This window comes from Penaeus monodon, chromosome 7 (genome assembly GCF_015228065.2).
Source record: "Penaeus monodon isolate SGIC_2016 chromosome 7, NSTDA_Pmon_1, whole genome shotgun sequence".
NCBI classification, from domain to species: domain Eukaryota; kingdom Metazoa; phylum Arthropoda; class Malacostraca; order Decapoda; family Penaeidae; genus Penaeus; species Penaeus monodon.
In genome coordinates this window covers 4,785,750-4,813,249 of record NC_051392.1, presented here as the reverse complement: position 1 = coordinate 4,813,249, position 27,500 = coordinate 4,785,750, and the positions used below count along the sequence as shown (strand labels likewise).

Here is a 27,500-nt window from a genome sequence, read left to right as displayed (position 1 = left end):
CGTTCTTTATTGGGCTCACTTCCATACACCTAGCATGATCAGATTTTTCTTTCCAAAGGAAATGTCACAGATACTGCAGAGATTTAGTGCTGTTTCCGTTTATTTTGTCTTGCACCGTTGTAGCATTAATAATAATATTTATATATTATAATTTCTTTTTTTATTATTATTTTTTTTTACTATTATTATTACTCTTTCTCTGTTTCTTGTAGATGATAGTGTGTAAGAAAAGTCTGATCATGTTGAAAGTGTTAGCTTCCTTATTATTCCACTTGTCACAAAGAGTGTATACTACTGATATAAAGCTGTGAATTAAATAGGGTTATTTAAGATATTAAATGTTAAAGGTGTTTGAGATATAGAAGAAAGCAGAACTTCATATGGAATATTTATTTGTATTCTGACAAAAGCTACAGATAGGTGTAGACAACCATATTTTCTTGTTTTATTATATTTCTATTCCATGTCAGGGAGTGGTAATGAGAATTTAGGCAATTTTGCTGCAGTATCTTCAGCACCTGATGACCTTCGAAGTACCTTGACCCAACACCTATGTAGCACAATGTCTTTTTATACAATTTTTATGCCCTGGGACACTGGTCAGTGCTGAAGGTAAACCTGTCTGCTGTTATATAATGTGGGGAATAAAGAACTTCAGATATAATTTTTAAGAATTTAGCCAGAGTTCAAACAAATGTCACGTCTTGAACAGTTGACATATTAAGCATGATCGTGCTGAACAAACAAGATACAAGATACAAAAAGCTCAAGCTGTGAGTAAGAGTCTGAGCTCAAGATGTAAATACCTCAACCCAAAAAAATAAATTAAAATAAAAATAAGATATGAGAACAGTTATACCCATTTTAATTTTGTTTTGTAATTTTTCAACTGTAGAAATGTAGAAGAAACCTGACTTGCATCAACACTGAACTTTTCACCTCTCATGACAATCTCTGTTTGTGACAGAGTACTTGGCAGTTACCTGATGCTTGCAGGTGTTTTAACTTCTTTTAGAAACAAGTGAACATTAACTGTAAAATCTGATGTATTGTGAAGCTTAGCACTATGAAATGAAATACTTCTCTGAGAAGCAGACTTGTAGACTGTGGGCACATGATTCTGCCTTGGTGTCTTCTTAAAGTGAAGTGATTTTCTGGATGTTTTTGAGTGATAAAAGATTTCATTCATTTTTTTCCTATATCTGTGTTTTTTTTCTCTCCCTCTCTTTCTCTCTTCTTTGTCTTCTTTACAGATGTGAGGCAGAGCCTAGTTGCAAGAGGGTTTAAGATTATCACCCCCAAAGCCTTATATTGACATTCTAATACTTGCATATGATTTTCCCTTAATATGCAGCTAAGAACTATACATATTTGGTAATCCTCCAGAGCTACAATGCAAAATTTCTTGCTACCTTTTGCATAAAGGAAACATCAAAGTGCCATATGTAGAGATGGAATGCCTGCTGTACATCTTCCATACCTGCTATGGTATTTATTGCCAAACTGCCAGAAGTATATAATACATATGATTTATTCAGAATTATGATTATTGTAAATTATCAGTCTTGATGGTGAATGTATTATTTTACATTATTGCTGTATATCCAGTGTGATGTTCTTACTCTGTGTAAATAAACAAAATTTAATTTTGAATGTTGGTTTACGATCAAAATCTCACAAAGGTTTACTAATATCTTGCATTCATTTGTAATCTTAAAAATAAGAACAGTTTTAATTCTCATTATATTCTCTGATGGTACTTGTTCCTCTGCTGTGTGGATGTGGTTTATGCAGGGCAGCTTTAATGGTACAGTTGATAAGACTACTCAGTTTGAGTTTTACTCAGATAGCAGTTGTGTAATATCTGTTTGTGCTGTTGAGATTATTGATTTTATGTTCATTTGTTCCATGAATATCATTAAGTAGTATCATTCCAATAATGTCATAAACCTGATCTCTCTTATTATTACTATGTTCATTAGCATTATGTTCATGGTCTTCACGAGTATCATTATCATAAACAATACTGTGTTAGTGTTTTTTTTATTAATATTGTTATTTTATTTTTATGATGATGATGAATAAGATGATTAAGATCCTTTTATTATCATCACCCATATTATCATCCATTATAGTTTGTTTTTGTTTTGTTATTTTGTTGTTAGTAATCATAATTGTGATTAGTCATTAATGATGATCATTAATAAATGTTTTATTTGTTATTTTCATCATTGTTTGTCATCATGATAACAGTGTTTGTTTATTCATTTTTAATGTTATTTATGATTATTATAAGCATTATTGATCACTGTTACCGATGTGTTACTGGAAAGAGAGTAGTCTGAAGTCAACAGTTCAGGAACTTTTACCAAACTGGTAAAATTGGTTCCCAATATTAATTCCTCAATTGAGATTCCCTTGCCACTCTATGCCCCAGATGTATTTTAATTTGAGGAATTGATATTGCAAAATGTATACATTTTCGTTACTTTTATTTTTTTTCCCCTATTTACGTAATTACCCAGAACATCTATAAAACAAAGAATTATTGCTCCTCATTTATTTTTATTTAGCTTAGGTTAATTCTGTTATGCCTCAGACATATAGTTTAGTCCTGCATATGCAGTCTTTACATTTTCCAGATAGCTTACTTACAGCTTGGTACTGATTTGTCAACTGTGATAAGCAGCTTGGATTAAAGAGTGGTTGGAGCATTTTTTTCTCTTTTTATTATTATACCTATAAGGGAATTAATGTTCTAAAGTATGCACCTGAATGATTTGTAATCAATAGCAAAAGTTTAGAAAAATAACTACTAAAATGAAAAAGTAACACTATACAGAATGTGAGCATTTTCTATGTGTAAGAAGGTGAGTTTTCTTTTTTTTATTATAGTATTAATAATAATAAAAAAATATATATGGAACTGCAAAATTAAGATAGGCTTGCATGCCACAGCACTCAATTTTTTCATTATTGCTTGCCCACTTTTTTCTACCATCTTGATTATGAAGAGGTTTACATCTTGATACTTTGATACTGCAGCTTTAATAAAAGAAACAGTGTAATAAAACTGATTGATTCTCTAATGAATGGCAGCATACATAATACATTAAACAATCTATTGGAATATTGCTTTATCATTGTTTGAATCAACACTTATTGCCTATGAGTAATGTATACAATAAAATTTTGTGAAACTTCTGAAGAAGTATTTCTGAAGATAAGCAGTCAATAAAAATACCTTTATACTTTATTCTTAAAATATATTAACTTATTACAAATTGTGTACACACTGTCCATTATTCTATTCAAAATTTCCTTTGTGAAATAGAGCAAAATTTTCCTAAATTTAGTAATAACCCCATACATGGAGGTAGTGGTTCTCAAACATGGTTAATTACCCTGATGAGGTTAAGAACATTTTGGTTATTAAATTTCAGGAAATTTGTGAAATTTGTAATCACATTTAAAGTCCTTAACAGTATTTATTAAAGTGAAGGGATAAAAAACTTGCCTTATATAATCAACTTATTTAAGAAAAAGTTTAGCAAACTTTAATAATGTAAGTAATTCAGACCTGGTAGGCTTTAAATGGGGTAAAACTAGAAATGAGACCCACTGCGCTAAGATTTTTTTAAGTATGAATTTTACAATTAGTCAAGATGTACATGGCAGGAACAATGCCTTATTCAAACATGCCCCAGTTTACATATGAATTCATCTAAGAAAATTAGAATGATGACTGACCGATTATTTAAAGTTATTGCCAGCATTAGTGCCTCTGGAATGATGTAGGTTCTCCTACCTGCAAAATTCTTCATTTTCCATACTGATGGTCTTCTATTGCAGACCATCACATTCACTATTTACATATTATATGGTTTTCTTATCAAATACTAAAGGACAATTTTTTTTTCCCCCTATCAAAATCATCTCAAAGTAAAAGGATCATGAAAAACAAAACTCTGGAAAAGTTGTTATATTACATATTTTGTACAGTTTCTTTATTTACTTTTTATTTACATTTGCCCCAAAGTAAAGTCTTAGAAATATCTCCCAAGTCAATTTATATTCATATTAAGCAGTTCTAATAATTATTATTTATATACATTATATTTCTCGGCCAAAATTAATTGAATACTGTAAATTATTTACATTTAATCCTCAAGAGTGCATGGCAAGTTCCAAATAAGTCTCCATGTGGCTTACATTACGGCCCGGTCCAAGCAATCCCCTCAACCGCTTTGTTCAAACAAAACCGAAAAGTTGGGAGCTGTTCACATACACAAAATCATCAGAAAATGCTATTCAGTATTTTAACTTGACTGAGTAATTGATCTGCTACCATTTAAATGATGTGGTTTGAACAAGACCTATATTTTCAGTGCCTCCACCTGGACCCCAAATAAGCAACATAAAAACTCACTTTACATACTACATGGATTAAGTTCATATACATATCTCACATAAATGTTAAGCACACGGTACCTGGTTTAGCCTTCAGCTGTACACGCGGCAGCACGCCAGAGCGCGTGAGCAGGCGTTCAGCTTAAGCAGCGGACTCCCGCCCCTATGCACTGCCGCAGTGCGCAGGAAAAAGTTTAGCAATTATTAATCTAATTTAATCCGAAGCTTTTAATGGCTAACAATTAGGAATAAAATTAATTTAACTAATATATGAAAAATCTCTCTTATCTATTTTCAAAAGTTCTAGTATTCACTTAAATAACTTTAATTTACATTTTCACACAAGGTAAACTAGAATGAACCACGCCTAAGATTTAATGACTGACAATATTAATTTCTGCGCACTTTCTTAAATGAAAAAAAATTATTAAGTATTTAATTATCTATAATTATATTATTATTAAATATAATTAATTTTTTCTATATTAAATCAAAAAATGAGGTATTCAATGTCTCATATTGTACTAAAGTTTAGCCAGTTTTAATAATGCATATAAATAAACGATATAATAATTAAAGTATTAACCAAGAAAATAAGCGAAAAAAATTAAAAAAAAATAAGTATCAATTTTTATATTTAATTAATTTAAACTTGCAGAGCTTGTACCCGCCGAGGCTAACAAGCAGCATATGATGGATACACATAGTCTTTTGCCGAGTCATTTTAAAAAAAAAATTGTAAAGAAATGCCTTAAAACAAAATAATCATATTTTTGATTTAATTTAATAACTCTAATTTTTTTTTTAAAAATTATTAATAAAGTTTGTGTCTCATTTAATACTTACCTGAATTTTAAAAAAATTCTATATCAAATGATCAAAGTTAAAAAAAAAAAACAAATTATATACAATTACAATATAATAATTCATAATCAATAATTTGTCATAAAATTACATGTTAAATCAAATATCCAATATCCATTTCATTCGTCATAAGTTTGCTAATTATGATAAAAGTAAAAGATGACTTTAAAATTAAAACAAAAAAATATTAAAATTAAATTAATATTAAATAATTTAAAAAAATAATTCAAACTCTATAGATATTTAACTATTTATAATTAGCAAATTCTTTCGTAATCACCAAAATTCCAAAAAAGTCAAAGTATAATCAATCTAAAATATAATTAAATTAACTCAAACATACATTTTATATGTTTGATTCCAAGCATTTAAGACAAGTGAAACTTATGTAAAACAAAGTTCCAGTTGTCTATGTTTACTGAAATAATATTTCCTTTTCATGCCAGTTCCTCAAAAAAAATTAAAGATGATCATAAATTACCTGAAATAAAAACAAAATTGTTCTACAACAAATGTGTTTATAGTAATTTGATGAATAATAATGTTCATTTTTATGATTGTAAAGTTGTAAACTAATGAAATGGTTCTTCGATGTTAGGCATCAGTTTGTGAATTTTCATTGCTCATTCATCTGTTAATTCTATAAGGAGTAACTTGAGAGATGAGTTGTGAGTTTGTTAGATGCAACAACTAAGTTGTGTGTGTAAAAATTAGTTAGAATTAATATAAACAAGTGATAATGATAAATGTTTATTAATTTATTTAAAAAACCTAAAGATTAAATAATTTTATACATAAAATCAATGTTGTTCCATGGCTGTAGTTGGTATGTGGTGTATAGCAGTTGAGTTCTCTGTTGCTGTGATTGTGACATTCTGTAGGAGTGTGCTTGTGTCATGGTAGTCTGTAACAGATGCTTTGTAAAAGCGACAAGTAGTATGTGATTCTGTATATTAAGATAGTGTAAGTATGAAAGATTTTATAAGAATTTACTTCTCTATACTAAAAAACTGTAAAAATGTTATCGTTATTTTTAAAAGTGTTTGCTAGTGTATATCTGTTATGCTATATCATTGTTTATTAGAAATTGTAATGTCATTTAAATTGTAGACATTCAGAATTGTGAATTGTGTTTGTATGAGTTAAAGTGTTATGTTAGTCGACTATGTGTTGTGTGGGTAGATCTTCATATTGTAGGTCTAAGATTTAGAAATAGTGATAAGAATTGATGTGAATTTTGTAGGTGATAGTTTGGTAGTTTGTTATGCTCCTCAGTGCTTATTGTAAATGAATTTTAAGTTTATTGTGTTGTCAAGTTGTGTTGATAGATGATAGATAGTAAGCTTGTATGCAAATAAGTAGCTTTGTGTAGTCTTAGCAAGTGATGTTTTAGTGTGCTAGATGTGTGTGTGATGTGTGTGCTCAGATGTGATTGCTTAGATGTGCTGTGTGGTTGTGTCCACTTGTGATGGTCAGAGTTGTATGTAGTAAAGTGTATATAAATAAAATAAGTGTAAGTGAAATATAGATTTTTGTGTTAGCTGTCAAATTAGATTAGTATATATGTGAATGTGAAAATAGTAGTGTTGTTGTTCAGTGTGTGTTCGTTGTTGTGTCAAGGTTGTGTTTGTGTGTAGTATTGTGTGCATTGATCGTTGTGTAATGTTGTTGTGTGTGTGTATGTGTTGTTGTGATTGATTAGTTATTAATTATGTGCATAGTGATTGTAGTATGTGATATATGCTATTGTCAATTGTGTTTCATTGTGTTATTGATATAATGTATGATTTATCGTATGTGATTTGTTTGTGTGTGTTATGTTTTTGTTGATTTGTGTAGTGATTGTGTGTGTGTTTTGTGGTATTGATGTGTTTTATATTGTTTTGATGCAAATTGTTGTATTTTAGTGTATGTTGGATTTTAGTAGTGTTTTATTTGTTGTTATTTGTTTGTGATGATTGTTGTGATTGGTTGATGTGTATGTGTTGTGTAGTGTTGTTTGTGTATGTGTGATGATTTGTAGTATGTTTAGTTTGTGATGTGGTATGTTTGTTTAGGTGTGTTATAATATGTGTAAGTTGTTGTGTTATGTGTATTGTGTAGTGTGTGTGTTAGTAGTGTTGAAGTGATGTGTGTTGCTTAATAATTTGAGTGAATGTGTTGTTTATGTGATTTATGGTTTATTGTTCTATTTTGTGTAATGCTAATTTTAGTATTATGTGCTGATGATTTTTGCTGTATGATTGTAGTGCATTAGTGTTTAAGTAGATAGTTCTGTGTGTAATTAGTATAGTATTGTTTGTGAATATGATAATATTTAGTGTAGTTATGTATTATTATTGTATATTAGATATTTATGATAATTTAATCTGTATTATGTTATGCATATTTTCTGGATTGTATGATGATAATATTAGTATGTATATGTAGATATTTATATGTTAATATAATAATATGGTATTATAATTTATATTGTAATGTAGTTTGGTGTATGTTAGTAATTATATGTATTAGTTTTTATATATGTGATATTTGATGTTGTTGTAGGTAGTAGTATGTTTTGTATTGTATGTATTGTGATATTTGTTTGTATTTAAGTTGTTGTGTTATGTTGATGATGTAGTGTGTGTATGTGATGTGTTTGAATTGTGTTGTTAGTGTATTGTATTTGTATAGTGTGTTATAGTGTGTAGTTGTTTTATATGTTATGTGTATTGATTGTAGTATTGGTGTGTAATGTTTTGTGTGATGTATGGGTTGTGTGTTGTGTTGGATTGTTGTATTGTGTGTGTATTTGTTTGTATGGTGATGTATAGGGTGTAGTTGTGTATTGGGTATGATGATGTGTGTTGTTTGTTGTGTATGTATATTATGTTATTTGATGTGTATTTATATGTGTATGTTAATTGTGTGTGTGTGATTGTTATGATAGTTGTTGTGTTTTGTGTTGATTGTGAATGTTTGTGTGATGTGGGTATGTGTTTGTATGATAGTGTGTGTGATGTGTTTGTTATTGATTGTTGTGTATGTTTAGGTGTTTGTGTGTTGTGTTGATGTGTGTGATGTTGTGTATGATGTAGTGTTATTATGTGATTTATATTTTAGTGTATGTATATTATGTTTGTAGTTATTGTTGTGTATATTATTATGTATGTTGATTGTTGTGTATATTATGTATGTTGTATTGTGTTAGTGTGATTGTTGTGTGTTTGTTTTTGATTATGTATAGTGTATGAGTTATTTGTATTATGTGATAGTATGTTATATTATATTGATTGATTGTGTATAGTATATGATGTGTATTGTTATGTGTAGTATTATGTGTGTGTTTATATTGTTGTTGATATATTGTATTGTGTATGTATATTGTGTTATTATGTGTTGATAGTATTGTTTTTATGATATGTATATTGTATTTATATGTATATATATGTATTATATGATATTTGTTTATATTATATTGTATATTTATTTTATATTGATATAGTATATTTATGTTATATTGTTATATAGTATATATGTTGTTATGTTATATATTATATATATAGATATTATGATATATATATTATATGTATATATATATGAATTATATATATATTATGATATATGATGATTTATATATTGTATTATATATTATTAGTTATATTATGATATGTTATGTATATGTATTATATATTATATAATAGTTATATATATATTATTTATTATATTATTATATAATATAGTATATATATATATATATATATATAATTATATATATATATATATTATATTATATATATTATTATATATATATATATATATATATATATATGTTATGATATATGTATATATATATATCATATATATATATATATATATATATATATATATATATTATTATATCATATTATATATATATTATATATATATATATATGATATATATATATATATATATATTATAAATATATATATTTATATATATATATATATATTATATATTTATATATATTATATATATATTATTATATAATATTATATAGTATATATATAGATATATATATATATAATATATATATTTATTATATATTTATTAGTATATAATATATGTATTATTATATATATGTATATATATATATATTATATTATAATATTAGTATGTATGTATATTATATATTATATTGTATATTATATATTAGTATGTATTGTATATATATATATATGTATTATTATTATATATGTATGTATATATTATATATTTTATGTATTATATATATGATGTATATATATATATGTATGTATCATATATATAGTATGTATATATATATATAGGTATTATATATTATATTATTATTATATATCTATTTTGTGTTGTGTTTTATGTATGTTTTGTGTTTATTGTTGATTGTTTGTTGATTGTTTTTGTTACGTGATTACTGTGCTATATACGTTCTTATATATGTGCTGGTGTGCGTGTGCGTGTGCGTGTGCGTGTGCGTGTGCGTGTGCGTGTGCGTGTGCGTGTGCGTGCGCGTGTGTCAACCAAACAGAGATACCAAAGAAGGGAACAGTACCTTTATAGTAGTTGGCTGTTTCATCAACGTGAACATTGTTTGCATGTCAATAAGTGCTTGACGAACCTCACGGTAAACAGACCCCAAGAAGTTGAGCGGCAGGGATAGTTGGAATAACAATCCATTGACCATCACTAGATCACCCACAGTCAAATTACCTACACAAGTGTGAAAAAGTTATTTTAACAGTGTGCTTATATCATGGGAGAATTAAAAAAAAAAAAAACAAAAAAAAAAAACAGAACGAGAAAGATAAGACAAGATAAAAGAAACCAAACCAACAGGTAGCAACAAACCTTACCATTAAGAATTTCTTTTGTTGCTAGAACCATCATAGTTGATAAAGCAACACTGAATATTGCATTCTGTCCCCAGTTGAGCAAGGCCAGTGAGGTTGCCGTCTTCAGAGATGCCCCTTCATATTTTTTCAAATATTTGTCATATTCCTTGGCTTCATGCTCTTCATTATTGAAATACTGTAAAAAGAAAAGAAAAAAAGGTAATAACAGTCATAAATTCATTGTTAACCAAACATCATACACCTTTTCTATGTTGGAGAGTCACTATCCAGTTACACACATGAAATAAGTACAAGTGAATAAGAACTTGACAGCCATATCTTGCATTGTCTATATTCTGCTACAGAAATAAGCTTGCCAGATTACACAAACCTTCACAGTTTCATAGTTGATGAGTGAATCAATGGCTCGGTTTCCTGCCGCATTTTCAGCCTTGTTCATATCCACCCTAAACTTGGTACGCCACTGTGTTATACCCAGAGTGAAAGCTGCATATGCCATAATTGAGGCCACAGTTACACCTGCAAATTCCCAACCGCATTTGTATGCCTGTTGACAAAATTTACAAATATTTTTATCAGAACAACTTTGTTTGCTTTAGCGTTATCATCTTTCTTTCAACATCAATCATTCATTATCTGAACATAAAACACACCTATTCTTCACTTACCAATATCCCTGCCACCAAGCTAACTTCAAATATTGTGGGCACAATATTGAAAACAAGTGCTGACATGACAAAATTTATTCCCCGGCTCCCCCGATCAATGGCTTTGGAGAGTGCTCCCGTTTGCCGATTCAGGTGGAAATTCAAGTCAAGGCTGTGAAGGTGAAGGAAGACGTTGCCAGCAATCTTTCGGATTGAGTTCTGTGCCACCTTGGCAAACACTGCATTGCGTAGTTCATTAAACCCAGCTGCTCCAGTGCGAGCAATTCCATCTGTTGAGGTACTGCATTATCAATTACTTCCTGTTTAACATTTTGCAAATAATGCTGATTTTCATACTTAAAAACAATTAGGTATTCTGATAGACAGATATTTCACCCTAAGGAATTCTAGACTGCGAACCCTGACATTCTGAATTCCGATAAATAACATAAGGTAAAAAGGTCTTCCTATCATTCACTCTTCTAAAACAGAGAACACATCATAAATATCTCGGATTATAAAGAAAAGAAATCTCACATCCTATCATCAGCGATACAGCTGTAGCAGCAACAGCAGAGGCAGGTTCAGCTACTGTCAACAGGTTGCCAGTGTGTTCATTTAGGTAGTTTATACCATCCTTAAAGATGAATGGGACTTGTACATTTAGGAGCTTAGCACTGATAAGCAGGCTGAGTGCTGTCAGCACCCTCCCCTTAACTGCCATATTGCCCTGTTGAGAGGATGAACAGGATTAAATCTTTGGCAAATAATTTTTTTTTTCTTTTTTTTTTGTATTTGCACAATAATTATGAATATGAGGTTTCTGTTTTCTTCTTCTTTTTAATAACATATGGTTTTAACTGCTATGAATGTAAAAGAGAATGAAGAATATGAAAGAAATAACAAGAGTGAGACAACATATAGTATGAAGCTCAAAGGAAAGAAAATAAAGGAAAAACATACAAGAAAAGAAAAGTCATGAAAGGTAGACTGAGACACCTAAAGTCCCATTAACAAAGGCAATATCAATCCATCAATGCAAGTCTGTCCATAAATCATAACACCTTACTCTTCTCTCATACTTTCGGCCAGACGTAAGAAGCCAGGGCCCCAAGCATCTCTCTCCCTGTGACCTCCTTCGCTGAGACTCCCACATATTCCCGGGAGAGTGCACTGGCCCCTGGGTGGAAGCAGTTTCGCACCCCTAGTCTCTTGTGGGTCTTCCATACTTGTACCTTCGATGTGAGTGGCCCTGTTGCACCTGCCCAGTGGGAACTTAATGCGACCTGTAGAGACAAAAGACATCATTCATCAGTATTTCAATGTAACAATTGATCACATCAGCTTCCTTTTTTTAGAAAACAAATGTGGAAAACAAAGGTAAAATTTTTGTCCTCATACATAAAGATTAGTCAACACCATCATCATTATCACAAACATTATCACCATCCGACATACAAGATTGCTAGTATCTATGTACCTGTGCAAAAGGTCAATAATTTTAGTTTAGGTTCAAGTGTCTAGGAAGAAGTAGTGGGGGGACCTTGTTGTAATACATGTTTACTTATTTGACAATGACAATATCTACCATACAATGTTACTTATTTCTTACTATGATGGTAAGTGGAGGAGTTATTGGGATTAAGACACATTATTCTTTTTCTTTTTCTGTTTAGTGCATTTTCTTTTTACTGAAAACACTCCTTGTTATAAGGGATGCATATACAAGGAAGTCACTGTTCTCATACTATTGATATTACCTTATCAGTTTTGCTACCATTATTATTATTAATGTCACTACATTATACAATATACAATCATCCTGTGAAAAAAAAATGATAAATAAAACAAGCACTTCCCATAAACATCTAAAATACTGGTAAAACACAAAAGGATGCAAAGTAAACAAAGTCAAATACTTGTCAAACCCTATAGGCAAATTCTTTTCAGTCCCTTTAGGCAAGAAAGGAAATGCCGCCCTCTGCTTCAAAATCACCTTATCTCTGTTTCCCACATGCTTACGTACTTCTCCCTTCCCTCTCACGTCACAAGTCAGTGTATAACAATCTTATAATCCCACCCACTTGTTCCTGTAATTTTGGTATTCAGGTTTATGATTCCGCACACGACAACGAGCTTGATAAGACTAGTAAATTAATTTAGCCCAGATAAGAATTGTACAATTCATGAGTCAGCAGAATTTCCCCTAAGAAGTGATGGCTAAATACGAGAGAGAGAGAGAGAGAGAGAGAGAGAGAGAGAGAGAGAGAGAGAGAGAGAGAGAGAGAGAGAGAGAGAGAGAGAGAGAGAGAGAGAGAGAGAAAAGAGAGAGAGAGAGACAGAGAGAGAGAGAAAGGAAACAAATAAGAGAAGATTAATTATCCAGTAGTGGCCATTCTCCTGCAATAAGTTTATGTATGGATTTAAATCAAATCTGGGGCAAATGCACAAGGAAAGAAACCCATGTCACTATACATGCCATTAAGGAAATAAAACCAGGAAAACACAAGATATCTAGCTTATGTAAATGATAATCACATGATAACTACAAGGGACATTCTGAGAAAGATAATTAGCTATATTCAGATGAGAAGTATGAAGACAACATAGGATGCATAATAATTTGAACAGGGTGAACTTTGATGAACAGCAAAAGGAACAAAATAGTCTTAGAACCAAGTGTTAGATAATATTTTTAAAACTTACGAAAGCATGACAGTTTTGTGAAGATAAGCAATATTATCTTAATTTTTTTTTTTTTTTTTTTTTTTTTTTAATCTAATGATGTAAGAGAAACTGCTTTCTCTCACCTGATTCATTAAATATGCTCCAACCTAACTTACCCATAAATAACCTTCCTCTTCTCAATAACACTAGGCCTTGGATCATTCCCAGAACTATCATACAGCTTTTAAGAGGGTATACACTGCCATGTATCTCAACTGTAAGCTCCCATCCTTTTTGTTTTCTTTTTATCTCTGTAATGGTACCTCTAGTTTCCTCTCTGATAACTCTCTCTCAACATGTACTAGATAAATCTACAACAGCCTCTCTTCTCTCTAAACCCAAAGTTTTCCTAAGCAATTAATTGTCTTTTACACATATCCAATTATGTATTCATGAGTTTCTTCAAGCTACTTCATATAACATTAATTCTAATTCTCAAGGATACTATCCTTTCTTTCTTATTCCTCTCTAACCCCCTTCTCCAGACAACCTTTACTTTGATTATTCAATTCAAAGTTTTTTCCCACTAGTACTTTCTATTGCCAATAAAATGATAAAATATTGCAAAAAAAAACTGCACTATCATTTTTACAAAGTTCCTTTATAAAAAAACAAAGTTCTACCTTCATTTTCATGATTGTATCGCCATGAATCTCTCTTGGCAAAAATGCCTATTAAGATCTGGCCTCAATAAAGCTTCTTGACACACCAAAGCACTAATCTTATCAATGACCCATGAGTGATTCTCTAATTATTTGGGTCTCTATTTCCTTTCCTCTTTAAAATCTATATGATATTCTAAAGAATTATATATATCAGCTATCACAAGACTGACTTGTTTTAAGAAATCTTTCTTTATGTCCACTACTTGAGCTTTTCTTCCACCAAGAAATAAAATTATAAAATATAAAGAAATAAAATTCTTTTATTACTCTTTTATCACATTTTTAAGTAAGCCCCACTTGCCCTTGTTGCATTATATCCTGTCAAAACTACACTTGCAATTTATAGCCCCAGCTACTTTAAATAAAAATCACAAATATAAATATACTCATAATTTAAGTAGACATGTACAATTCGAAAAATGTAATGAATATACTTACTTTGCATCCATCCTTTGCAGATACAAAAAAAAAAAAAAAAAAACATTAATTAACCAGACAAACAACTCATGGAAACACAAAAGTATCACAAATAAATAACAGATCCACTTTATTCCAAATCCAGAAATAATAATTAAACTTTCATTTTATACACTTCACACAGCAACCATATAAAATAAAGCTTGTCCTACCATACAAAAGACTTTGACGTAGAAAACTCTCACCTAAATTTAGCGTGTCTGTAAACAGGCAACAGAATGAAAGAAAAGATATATCATCTCCCTGACCCTACCATGAAAAATAACAATAATAACAATAATAATAACAATAATAACAATAATAATAACAATAGTAACAATAACAATATCAATAACAACAATATTAATATTAATAATAATATTAATATAAAAAATAATAATAAATAAATAAATAAATAATAATAATAATAATAATAATAATAATAATAATAATAATAATAATAATAATAATAATAATAATAATAATAATAATAATAATAATATATAATATATATATCATATCATTATCATATATTATATTATTATTTATCATTATTATTATTTGTTTATTTTTAATTAATATATTATTTTATATATTATATTATATTTATATTATATTAAAAATATATATTATTATTATAATAATTATATAAATTATAATATAATAATATACAATCTGATATTTTCAAAGGATTTCTACATGTCAGCCACAAATATGGCATGCAACAGACAAATGTACATTCCAGAATCACAATCTTTTGTTTGTATTATCTTGCTATATAAATTTTATCATCATAAATAATCAAATTTAAATTCATCAATAAATAATGAAATAGAAACCCAAAGTAAACAGTACTTTTTCCTTTTTTTTATTATCAGATCATCACACTGCTTTGCCCTCTCTTAAGGCTACTTCCCTCAAAAGCATGCAACACTCTCTAACAAGATTTCTGCCAGCCATAAAAGCTTCAGTGCAAGTCAGAACAGAATCCATTTCTTCAAGGCACTCTTGGAGTTCTTGCAGTTTACACTCAATAACATGATTGAGCACTTCTAGAACAAGTTTCCGGTGCTGTACACCTTGGTAGTCATGATAAACAACCTGCCATCTGTTGAGTTCCATAGCAGACATCAGTAAGATGGTTGTAGCCACCACTAGTGTCCATGAGGGACCATCATTACTGACTACCAAACCCTCATCTAGATGATGGCATTTTAATAATTTGCACTTATTATACATATCACTAATTCTTTCACTGTCACTGCAGACACTTTTAACAACTTTTTTTATGTCATCTAAAGTCACTGGAACACTATTATGAGGATTATTTGGAACAGTGAAACCATATTCTCTATATAACCTAATATTATCATGTGGTCCATAATTAATGAAAACTTGTTCAAAGGGCCCATAGGGGACTTGTGTTACAATTTCATAACAGTTGTTCTTTTTGTTTAGTCCTGTAGTTACCTGAGCATTAGGAGTGTGGTTCAAGAGATCCAGGTAAGGGGCTAATGCATATTTATCCTCATCCAGCAATACAGGATCAGGAGATTCATTCTTAAGATACACTGCTCTTGTGTTCACAGTGAACCATGCCCATTTGACATCATCTATACATAATGTGTCTCTCCCTAAAGTTTGGGAAATTATCTCTTTGATATTAATATAACAGGCATTAATATCTTCCTCTTGTTGGTCTGCAAAGGCTTTCAAAAATGTTGGCAACAGCTCATGCTCACTTTTAGAACAATATATAGGTACAGTGTAACTTTTTGGTAGACTCTCCAAGTAAGGTCTCCAAGGTGAAGTTTCCTCTAAGGGTTTGTGGTACACTAGAAATATTGTTAAGACTTCCATAGCCTTCAACTTCTTTCCTGAGCCTCTGAGAACAGCCCCAAGATGATCGTCATGCATCACATCCTCACAAGTTATCAATGCTTGTCTTGGAATACTAACCACTACTTCCCCTGCTCTGACACCATTCACTGCCATGAGTCCTCGTCCAGTGCTGGAAAACACTGCCACTTTTAAGCATGAGCCCAAATGCCTTCTCATCCCCTTCTGCTTGAGCCACTGACAAAGGCTGACCAATATCGAGCTTGAGTCCACCGTGTACGACCTTGTCTCACCTGACTTCTGCCTGCGTCTCTGTCTACATGTCCTTCCGTACTTTCTCTTGTCTTTCCAAGGGTCATTGCTCACCAAAGTTACAATGCTTTGTTCTTTCACAGATTCCATTCTGACCTATATCACCATCTGGAATATATTACATCTTACTAATGTCTTACATTTAACGTTCAACTTTTTTTATAGTCTTACTAATTTTTCTTATGATATTCTGTTAGTTGACCTACATAGCATATCCCCTTTTCTAAAAATACAGATATCCTTGAAACTGGACAAATACATCTCTTGTATTGTGAAGATATTCATTCTCATTCATACCTTTTATACATTTGTCAACATGAATACAGTTCATATAAAGATATATATATATTATATATACATATACATATACATATATATATATATATATATATATATATATATATATATATAATATATATAATATACATATACATATATATATATATATATATATATATATATAATATATATATATAATATTAATAATATATATTATATATATATATATATATATATATATATATATATATATATATATATATATATATATATATTATATATAATAATATATATTTTATATATATATATATATATATATATATATATTTATATTATATATATTTATATATATATATATATATATATATATATATATATATATATTATATATATATATGTAATATTATATATGTATTATAATATATATATTATATTATATATTATATATATATATATATTATATATATATATATATATATATAATATATATGTGTATATATAATTTATATAATATATGTATATATATATATATATATATATATTATATTATATATATATTATATATATATATATAATTATATATTTATTATTTTTTTTTTTTTTTTTTTTTATACATGTATATATATTATATACATATTTATATACATATTTTATATACATATATATATACATATGATATACATATTCATACATATGTATATAAATATCATATATTATATATATATACATGTATATATATATATATATTATTATATATATACATATATCATATATACATATTACATATTATACAATATATACATATTATACATATATAATCAATATATACATTATAAATATATACATATATACATATATAAATATATATATATATATATATATATATATATATATATATATATATATATATATATATATATATAATATAAATGGGAAAGAAACTTTTTTAAATACTTTCTTTTCAGACTCTTTGAAATGGTACTAATATAATAACTGGGGATTATGAGTGAATAAATGTCCAAACAAATCGGTCCTTTGGAAGTTGGTCAGTGAGAGTCAGTCGGACAGTGTTTTCCATAAAACACTGACCGTGTGTTTATGTGCAAAAATCACAGTATCTGTAAATATTTTCACCCCCAAATTGTTTATTAGGTCTTAGAGATTCCACTGATAAATAAAAACCCTTGGTTAAGATTGACGAAGGAGAAGATGTAACTGAAATAATCCAAGACTGGTCTGGGTTTTAGTGTGTCGTTAAAGCAATACTTAACACTAAGCAAAGTATGAATAATAATCATTAGAACACTTTTTAAGTTAATGAACCATCAATGAAAAAAAAATTAAAAATCTTAAAAAAACATTATCCCCCACAGAATGTCACAGCATCAAAATTTGAGACAAAAAAATTATTCGAGAAAAACAAATTAGCCTCGACGAAAAAGAAAAAGAAAAAAAAAAATTACAAGTCACGACAACATACCAAATCGATTGCGTCACAGTCACGTAGGCAACATCCAAAGAAAATACATTACGGATATTCCAGATTTTCACTCCACTCCTCTCGACCAATTTCCACTGACGTCACGCTGAGAACCACACTTAAATGGTCATTATAATCCGAGTTCTCATGCACACTTCCACCTGAAACCAGAGCACCTTAGGGTGACCGGGTAATTAACTCACCCTATTCTGTATATTAGTGTTCAGAGGATGTCCACTGCCAAGGATATTGTATCTAGGGATGCCCTTTACGCCAGTGGTCGAGGCATTTCTCACCCATTCGCCTAAAACCTGAGATCGAGATATATTTCTACAGGGGAAGTGCCTCTGCAGTATCAGCTGGAGAGCCATAGTTCGCGGAAGAATACAACTTGGGTGATTTATGACGTCATAGACGCGGTGAATACGAATTATTGAATGCAGTTTCATTGCATTTTAATTGCGTAACTCATTCTTAACATTTAACGGCAATAACGATGTGTTATCTACAGGTAATGGTATGTTTTCTGCGCGTTTAAGTTTATGGTTTCGAAGATGGTATCATATGACATGAAGAAATGGACGGCAAGATAAGGGGGAGTATGTACCTGCAGTCTTTATTAGCTTGTATAATGTGATTATGCATCTGTTAAAATGACTGAGTTAACTTATCAAATTTGGGCCATTACTATTTATAGACCGGCTACATAGAGCACGTGTCTGTAGAATGCTGCAAGAATTCAGGAAGAGCCGTGATATAGCACGTGCTTCCGTACGGGTATTTTAAGGAGCGTACAGATGATGCTATAGTCACACTTTGGTTTTATTTCTACGCCTATACAATAAGAGGTTAGTGACACAACAGCACTAAACACTTATAGATTTCGTGAGTCATTATGTACTCCGCTCGTATTCGAGGAAATTGCCACTCTGACGTTTCTCAAAAGAAAAATAATACAGTTTTACATCGAGTGAGCTGCCTTGTCAGAGACCGGGAGAAACAAAATTTATCAATTGGGAACGATAATAATCAATGAAAAATTATTTTCAACCACTTAAATAATGGAGGTTAGTGGATCTACTTACCGACGCGGATGTATGTGCACGCGCGGTCGGCACCAAAACACGCGACCGAGCAGCGAAGACGGCATTCAGCACGTGTCTTTCATAGGGTACGTGTCAGAGACGGTCTGACAATTGGATCAGATCAGTGAATTGAAAAGAAGTGAAACTATCCCTTATATTTGTGGAAGTGAATGTGGCTATTGTATTTCCAAACGTCAGGCGGAAGTTGCCTTTAGCGTTATTTCGCGTCGGTTCATTGAAATAAGGCTAAAAATGGGTTTTTGGGTGTATGGTGGTGGCTCTTTCACCCCGACCTGCGCGCTGCAGCCACAACACCATGACGTACTGGTAGTCGCCAGACTCTCCACATTTCCTGTCTTATCTCGCCCATGCGGTCGTATCCTCTACAATTTTAACTTCAATGCACCTGTCTGTAGTTGCACCGCGAGTTACCTGCTGAAAATGCAAGCTTATGGCACAATGGCGAACCGTGAGAACCTCAAAATTTCTCATTAATACGTGTCCTTCTGTTTTACCAATATCTATGACTTTTTTTTTCGAATAGCCGACCTAGTTAAGGAGATGCCGACTGGCCTTACTAAAGGTCCTGCAGGGTCTTACTTGAATCACAAATCCGTAATCGACGTGTAGGTCACTCACACGTAGGTAATGAGAGGTGTGGCAGGTGAAGAACTGGAGGTGTGCGTGTGTGTGTGTGTGAGGTGTCGCCTGTTGGGCCGAGATCACGAGGGGGGTGCAGGAGGAGGAACATCTGTAGGGCATATTTTATCTGATTGCTTTCGAGGCAGTGACCTTTCGGAAGGCCTTTTTGGAAGACATTGGGGTTACTAGGAAATGTGCATGTGTAGTTAGGCGTATAGGATATATATATACTGTATAGAGATTATTTATATGTAGGACATGCATGTAATTTGATATATAAAACAAATTCATATAGTAATAGAGATTGGTGTAGATGCATACGTAGGCATTTATACCTTTACAAACACGTTTTTGATATCTGTATCAATAACTATCTCTTGAAACAAAAAATAACAAAAAACCGGCTCGAATTGATTATGCGCTGTGCACTTGCCGCTAAAGGCTTTGTCTCAGATGATTGCAGAAGCGCCTTTGATGGCTGCATTGTGCATCAAGTTCATAATCCACCCGTCAGCGTATTAACATATCGAGTTATTGCACTAGTCTGAGCAAGTGCAGTGCCTTTGTATAACCAGTTCGTCAAGGCCAATGTCAGATGGTGATCTAGCGTTTGCATTTTATTTGCCTAAACAAACGTTTGTTTACTGTCAACACTAAACATTATCCCGGAAGCGAAATCGGTCTTGTTTTATAATAGTGACGATACAGACGGAGTAATTACCGTGTAACTTTTCCTCTGACCTCCTTCTACTTCTTCCTCTTTTTTCTTTCTTCTCTTCTTTCCTCTTCTTCTTCCTACTCCTTCCTTCTCTCCTCCTCCTCTTCTGTTTCTTCCCCTTCTTCCCCCCTTATCTCCCACTTCTCCTTTTCCTTCGTCTTTCTCCCTTTTCTCCTCATCCTCATCTTTTTTTTCTTCTTTCTTTTCCTCCTCCTTGTACCCCCTCCCGTCCCTTCCATACCTTCTCCCCCTACCTTCTCTCCCCCATCGTCCTCCTTCCTCTCCTCCTCCCTCTCCTCCCTCCTCACGACCTACTCTTGCTCCTCCTTCTCACCTTCCCCCATTCGATCTCCTCCTCCTCCCTCCTACCTCCTCACTCCTCCCCCCATTCGATCTCCCCTCCTCCCTCCTACCTCCTCACCCTTGCCCCCCCTCCTCCTCCCCCTTTGTCCTCCCTCCTCCTCCCCCTTTGCCCTCCCTCCTTCTCCCCCTTTGCCCTCTCTCCCCTTCCCCTCCTCCTCCTCCCCTCCCCTTCTAGAGCGATCGCTTTGCTCGCCTAGCATTGTCACTTCACTACAGCCTCGACAAAGGTTCTTTACCCCCAGCATCCCCCCCACCCCCCAGTCAGAGCTGTGACGCAAGTGGACTGGGGACAAGATTGGCCGTAACAGCATAACCATCAATTTACAGAAACTGCGTGTCCAGCGGCATGGCTGCTTTAATATTGGATTTCAAGCTGAGGACGTGCGGTTTTAATGCATCTTGACACATTTTTTTTTTTCTTGTTACGCTTTCTTCGTTTCGTTCTTCGTCTTGGGTTGTTTCTTTTGTGTGATTGTGTATTTTTTAATGTTCTGATTAGTGCATTTATATCCTCTGTAAATTCTTATATTTACTATTGTTATTGCGATCGATATCATTATTATTATCATCATTATTATTCATTCGTAAATAATAAATATTTAAGTGACTATATGTTATATTTTATCTTATACTATTTTCTCTTTTACTTCCTCATATATGCGCCGTTATTCAGTTTCATTGCCATGTACCAAACGTTTTCCTTTTTTTTTTCTTTGTATAATTCTATATCTTGCCTCAGTTTGAATGTATTACCGGGGAACATCGTCCTACATCTGGATATGTATTTCAAGTAGTTAATTTACATACTAATCGGGTTTTTTAGATATTAGAATGTTATATGCAAATGACAAACAGTAAAAGTGGGTAAACGGACGTAAACTAAAAGAAGACGAAACGATTTTTTTTTCTTCTTCATCTTTTTTTAATCACGTAAAAACGGAGATTTGTGGAACGAGACAAAAGTCACATCGCTCGCGAGAGTAAAGACGTATTCGAAGAAAATGGGGGAAAAAAAAAACTAGTCGTGTCAGTTTCATGCTCAAGTTGACTCCGGTACCTTGGTGCTGCCCCGGCCTCCTGCGTCGTTGATTTTTCTCGTCTTGGAGCAAAGAGCAGAGGTCAAACTCCGTGACCCTGCGAGGTGTGGGGGTGCCCTTCCTATCCGCCACCTACATGCCCTCCTCGCCGCCCCCCCTTAAACCCCCACTCAACCCCCGCCCCCCTCGTCAACACTGAAGGGGGGGGGGGAGGATGCTCTAGGAGATAATCGTAAGGACTTCGTGGCGAAGACGAAGCGGTTTGTGTGTGTGTGTGTGTGTGTGTGTGTGTGTGTGTGTGTGTGTGTGTGTGTGTGTGTGTGTGTGTGTGTGTGTGTGTGTGTGTGGTGCGCGCGCGCGCGCGCGTTTGTGCATAGGGAGAGAATGGGGATAGGGAGAGAGAGAAAGGGGGGGAGGGGGAGAGGAGAGAGAGAGAGGGGGGGGAGGAGGGAGGGAGAGAAAGAGAGAGAGGGGGGGGAGAGAGAGAGAGAAAGAGAGAGAGAGGGGGGAGAGGGAGAAGAGAGAGAAAGAGAGAGAGAGGGGGGGCAGAGGGAGAAGAGAGGAAGGAGAGAGAGGGGGAGAGAGAGAGAGAGAGGGGAGGAGGAGAGAGAGAGAGGGGGGAGGAAGAGAGAGAGAGGAGGAGGAAGAGAGAGAGAGGAGGAGGAAAGAGAGAGAGAGGAGGAGGAAGAGAGAGAGAGGAGGAGGAGAGAGAGAGGGAGAGGGAGGAGAGAGAGAGAGAGAGAGAGAGAGAGAGAGAGAGAGAGAGAGAGAGAGAGAGAGAGAGAGGAGTTTGACTGCAGGCGCTTCTTTGACCTTGGGAACACGGTCACCTCCTCCCTCCCTCCACCTTCTCTCTCTCTCTCTCTCTCTCTCTCTCTCTCTCTCTCTCTCTCTCTCTCTCTCTCTCTCTTCTCCTTCCTTCCCCCCTCAGTCTCTTTCTCTTCTCCTTCACCCTTCTCTCCCCTTTTGCTCACACACAAATATATATATATATATATATATATATATATATATATATATATATATATATATATAGGGACATCTATACATACATACATACATACATACATACATACATACATATACATATATTTAAATATGTGTGTATATATGTATATGTATATGTATACATTATGTATATATGTATAGGTTTATATATATATATACATATACATACGTATACATGTACGCGTACACACACACACAACACATCACACACACTAACAACAATCAACACAATCACACACTACAACACTACATAACACATTATATATATATATATATATATATATATATATATATATATATATATATATATATATGTAATTTGTAATTATATATATATATATGTAATTATATATATGTATATATATATATATATATATATATATACACATATATATACACATGCACGCATGCATGTATACACGTACAAATATACATAATTCATGTGTGTGTGTGTATGTGTGTGCGTTTGTTCTGTATTCCCCTGTTAGATCCTCTATTTTTTGTGAAGGCAAGTGCTAGCCATTTAGTTTCAGGAAATGGCTAGCGAGAAGGCCGCTGTGCCCTTCCAACTCGCAGGCGGGTCAGCTGACTCGTGCGCTACGGTGGTCTTGCCTACGACTTCCTTTACCGATTGCTTATGGCTGCTTCAGCAGATGGTCTGGCTGATTCATATCACGTGGCCGTTGCATTTATCCAGCATGCGGTTCGATCCTATTCCGCAATTGGTGATCACTGAGCATGATTATGCGTTTGTGTGCGAGAAAGGCTGTTGTGTCTTCGCATTCTGATGTATAGCAATATATTTTTATTTTTTCCTTCTCCCCCTCTCGCCAACCTCCATAATTTCGCGTTTTTTTCTTTTAATTCCTGCAGAGTTTATACATCAGCGATTTCACTCTGTTGACAACTGCCATTATGGGTACTATGAGCGAGGTGGTGACATCAAGGCCCCCTGCTTTTGAGAAGAAATCGGCACCATCACAGGGCGAGAAGCATAAATCTACCTGCCAGGACCAACAAAATTCACAGGTATTAGTCCGGAGAAATGTTTATTTGACGAACCTAATGTTGTGATGATATCTTAGAAGTTGTTTATTTTTAGAACTCGTTGCTCCTTTGCGCGTTTAGTTTAACGAGAGCTCCAGATAGGACCGGTTCATTGTTAAGGTCCCAAATGGACTATTTTTAGCATATCAATAATCCGCTGTCTAGCAAACTGGACGAACACACCCTACTATATCTGCTTTGGACGAGATACAGATAGAATAATTGCCAAGTCATAAGTTTTCCACTCATTTTCGCTTTCCCAAAACTTTTTTTTTTTTTTTTCTTTTCTTTTTTTTTTTCTCTCCTTTTCTTTTTTTCTTTTTTTTTTCTTATAAATAGAGCATCGAAAAACATGAGTTGAATATTGAAGCTCCTCTGCAGCCCACAGAGTGCTTTGGACCCTTCTTCAGACTGATCCCCTCCAGCGGTCAGGTGAAGGAGCTACAGACAATCATCCGAGACAAGTGAGTAGGAGGGCTCTTGCCTCGTTCGCGCCCACGACCGCCTCGACGCCTGTGGGGGTGGGGCAGGTGGATGGGGGTCGTGGGGGGTGGGGGCAGGTGGATGGGGTCGTGGGGGTGGGCGGATGGGGGTCGTGGGGGTGGGCGGATGGGGGTCGTGGGGGTGGGGGGGGTGGGCGGACGGGGTCGTGGGGGTAGAGGGGGGGGCAGACGGGGTCGTGGGCGGCTTTTCCTGGTGTGTTCTAGTTTTTCTTCTCTTTCTTTCGTTCTTTCTTTCTTGTTATCGCTTTCTCTTACGTTTTTTTGTTGTTTTTTTCTTTTTGTTGTCGTTCTTTCCGTATTTCTTTCTCTTTCATGCATTTCTCTTTCCTCTCAATCTTTTCTTTTTCCTTTCCCTTCTCTTTCCTTTCTCGTACATATCCTTCCTCTTTTTACCTTTTTCTTTCCTTTCTTTCTATTCCTTAACTTTCCTTCCTCTCACGCTCTTACTCTCTCGCTCGCTCTTATAATTCCCTTTCACTTACTTTTACTATTATTACTATGTTGACTTGCTTTCACTACTATTTACTATTGTTACTGTGTGTGTGTATAGCATAGTTTTTAATATGGGGCTTCTGTTAGTGATAGTTTTAGTAATTCGTGGAACAAGCGAAAATCCACTTTGCGTAGGGGGGTAAGGGGGTGGGGGTTGTTGCTATTGCTATTGCTATTGCTTTTTTTTAAGAATTATTGTCATTGTTGTTTAATTTAGTGTCCTTACGCCAAATATAATTATCGTTTTGATCGTTGGTGATTATATTTCCAAGACTGTTACAGGTGTTGCTAATGTCCATTGCTATTCGTTGCAATTATAATGTTCAAGTATTTGTTTGTTTGTTGTTCATGTTTTTTTAATCACTCCCAAGAATACTTTTTATGTTTGTTTCTTTCCCTTTTTCCATTTCTTCTTCCCTCTTTCTTTTATATTCTACCATTGGGTGTTTTTTTATTACCTTGTTTTAATAGAGCAATATTTTCTTAATGACGGCAATATTCTTCAATAACATGGCAATTTTAGTAATGAACTTGGAGATTTGTGATTTTTTTCCTTCTTACATATATATATACCAAGAAAATTTATTTCAGAAAAGTAAATGATGGACTGGAAGTTTTGGTTTAATTTATTCCTTTATTGTTTATTTCTCTTATGCTTGTGCTTACTTGTAGGAATGTAAAAATAGAACTTATGTTAATGCTTTCATATCTTCTCTTGCAGGAATACATCAAGAAGCGACTTCAAATTCTATGCAGACAGATTAGTAAGTAGTATGTTTAATCTTCTTCTTCTTCTTTCCTTCTTCTTCTTTTTTGGCCAGTCCTTCCACCACCTCCCTTTCTCATACCACAGACCTAACTCATGTATAGATTGCAAGAGTCTTTATCAATTTTATTTATGATAATTATATTTTGTTTCTTATGATAGGTGTGCCTAGAAGCATGTGTTATCACTGCATATACTATTTTTATAACTACACAGGATACTAGTTCACCTTTCCTATATCCTTTTCTCTAGATTCGTTTGGTGGTTGAAGAGGGCTTGAACCAACTTCCATACTCTGACTGCACAATCACAACACCAACAGGATGCCAGTATAAGGGCTTGCAGTTTGTCAAGGGCAACTGCGGAGTCTCTATTGTGAGGTCGGGAGAGGCTATGGAACAAGTAAGCAGATTTAGATTCAATATTCTATTCAGTTTTAATCTTCTCCATGAAAATTCTTTGTGTTGCCTTTACCATTGCCATTTCATAATTTAATCTGATTGCAGAAAATGTAATGAGTAGGATGCTGCTGCTGGTGTGCTGCACTTGCTCTCTTTCATGAATTTCATTGATATTACTTTCTTAGTAGAATGCAACTTGACAGCACTAACAGCATTCCTTCCAATGACAGGGATTGCGATCATGTTGCCGTTCCATAAGACTGGGCAAGATCCTTGTGGAATCTGATCTTGATACTCATGAAGCAAAAGTGGTATATGCAAAGTTCCCAGAAGATATAAGTCAGCGTAAGGTTCTTCTGATGTACCCGATCATGAGTAAGTTTTGGGTTTTCCTTCTCCTTTTCTGTCTTCTGTGACATTCACAAATGTCTTTGCATTACTGGATGTTTCTTCTCTCCCGTGCCCTTTAAATGCCGTCCCTATAATTAGAAACTGTGTTCTAGGTTCCGGCAACACTGTCATCAAGGCAGTCAACGTTCTTCAAGAGCATGCAGTGGAAGAAGAGAACATCATCTTACTTAACCTCTTTTCCACACCAGCAGCAGCGAGGACCATCACTAGTGCTTTCCCAAAGGTAAGGATATCGTTGCATCTGATTTTTATGCAGATCCAAAATGCATTGAAAAAAGAGGGAGAGAGAGAACATTGTATGTATATGAAGTTATTTGGTAACCCTTCTTCCTCTTGCATTGCAGATGAATATCTTAACATCAGAGGTGCATCCTGTGGCACCAAACCACTTTGGACAGAAGTATTTTGGCACAGACTAAAGAACCAGGATCTCACAGCACCAATTATTTGTGTTGTAGAAAGGAAGGATACATATTTTGTTTTCTAGACACC

The 27,500-nt window shown here is 33.2% G+C and overlaps 4 protein-coding genes across 6 annotated transcripts in view; 2 read left to right on the top strand and 2 right to left on the bottom strand.

The window, feature by feature from the left end:
- Window positions 1–2,717, top strand: part of LOC119574982 — a gene marked incomplete at its 5' end in the record, with an annotated part of 18,781 nt that extends 16,064 nt beyond the window's left edge. The window contains 1 exon segment of the mRNA XM_037922287.1: window positions 1–2,717. This exon segment is cut by the window's left edge and continues 2,262 nt beyond it.
- A 3,357-nt stretch (window positions 2,718–6,074) lies between these two features.
- LOC119575496 (ATP-binding cassette sub-family B member 7, mitochondrial-like) lies at window positions 6,075–18,918 on the bottom strand. Its single transcript, XM_037923152.1, has 8 exons — window positions 18,739–18,918; window positions 11,860–12,063; window positions 11,315–11,507; window positions 10,799–11,067; window positions 10,501–10,677; window positions 10,131–10,305; window positions 9,799–9,987; window positions 6,075–6,220 (listed from the first exon to the last, which is right to left on the bottom strand). The coding sequence occupies exons 1-8, from the start codon at window positions 18,904–18,906 to the stop codon at window positions 6,075–6,077; spliced, it is 1,521 nt and encodes a 506-aa protein (XP_037779080.1). The 5' UTR covers window positions 18,907–18,918.
- On the bottom strand, window positions 15,307–18,918 carry LOC119574980 (SET domain-containing protein 4-like). Of its 2 annotated transcripts, XM_037922282.1 has the most exons (3): window positions 18,832–18,918; window positions 18,536–18,696; window positions 15,307–16,884 (listed from the first exon to the last, which is right to left on the bottom strand). In XM_037922282.1, the coding sequence occupies exon 3, from the start codon at window positions 16,864–16,866 to the stop codon at window positions 15,508–15,510; it is 1,359 nt and encodes a 452-aa protein (XP_037778210.1). In that variant the 5' UTR covers window positions 16,867–16,884; window positions 18,536–18,696; window positions 18,832–18,918; the 3' UTR covers window positions 15,307–15,507. The 2 variants fall into 2 exon arrangements, with proteins under 2 accessions (XP_037778210.1, XP_037778212.1); XM_037922284.1 differs by lacking the exon at window positions 18,536–18,696 and having other exon boundaries at window positions 18,832–18,906.
- A 738-nt stretch (window positions 18,919–19,656) lies between these two features.
- The window catches only part of LOC119574981 (uracil phosphoribosyltransferase homolog), a 9,382-nt gene continuing 1,538 nt past the window's right edge, over window positions 19,657–27,500 (top strand). Inside the window, exons 1-8 of one of the 2 annotated variants that reach the window (XM_037922286.1) lie at window positions 19,657–19,706; window positions 24,262–24,417; window positions 24,817–24,899; window positions 26,152–26,194; window positions 26,449–26,598; window positions 26,828–26,972; window positions 27,101–27,231; window positions 27,353–27,500. The exon at window positions 27,353–27,500 is cut by the window's right edge and continues 1,538 nt beyond it. In XM_037922286.1, coding sequence (XP_037778214.1) covers window positions 24,304–24,417; window positions 24,817–24,899; window positions 26,152–26,194; window positions 26,449–26,598; window positions 26,828–26,972; window positions 27,101–27,231; window positions 27,353–27,427 — 741 coding nt within the window. In that variant the 5' untranslated portion in view covers window positions 19,657–19,706; window positions 24,262–24,303 and the 3' untranslated portion in view covers window positions 27,428–27,500. Of the gene's footprint in view, window positions 19,707–24,261; window positions 24,418–24,774; window positions 24,900–26,151; window positions 26,195–26,448; window positions 26,599–26,827; window positions 26,973–27,100; window positions 27,232–27,352 lie in introns of both variants that reach the window. The other variant, XM_037922285.1, reaches the window with a different exon arrangement.

What these genes read in the sequence shown, in the direction of transcription:
- LOC119574980 (XM_037922282.1), bottom strand. Translation starts at nt 16,866, where the DNA reads ATGGAATCTGTGAAAGAACAAAGCATTGTAACTTTGGTGAGCAATGAC.
- LOC119575496 (XM_037923152.1), bottom strand. Translation starts at nt 18,906, where the DNA reads ATGGCTCTCCAGCTGATACTGCAGAGGCACTTCCCCTGTAGAAATATA. An exon ending in GCTTGGTGGCAGGGATATTG is followed by an intron (nt 10,678 to 10,798) that starts GTAAGTGAAGAA and finishes TTTTGTCAACAG; the next exon opens with GCATACAAATGCGGTTGGGA. An exon ending in AACAAAAGAAATTCTTAATG is followed by an intron (nt 9,988 to 10,130) that starts GTAAGGTTTGTT and finishes ACACTTGTGTAG; the next exon opens with GTAATTTGACTGTGGGTGAT.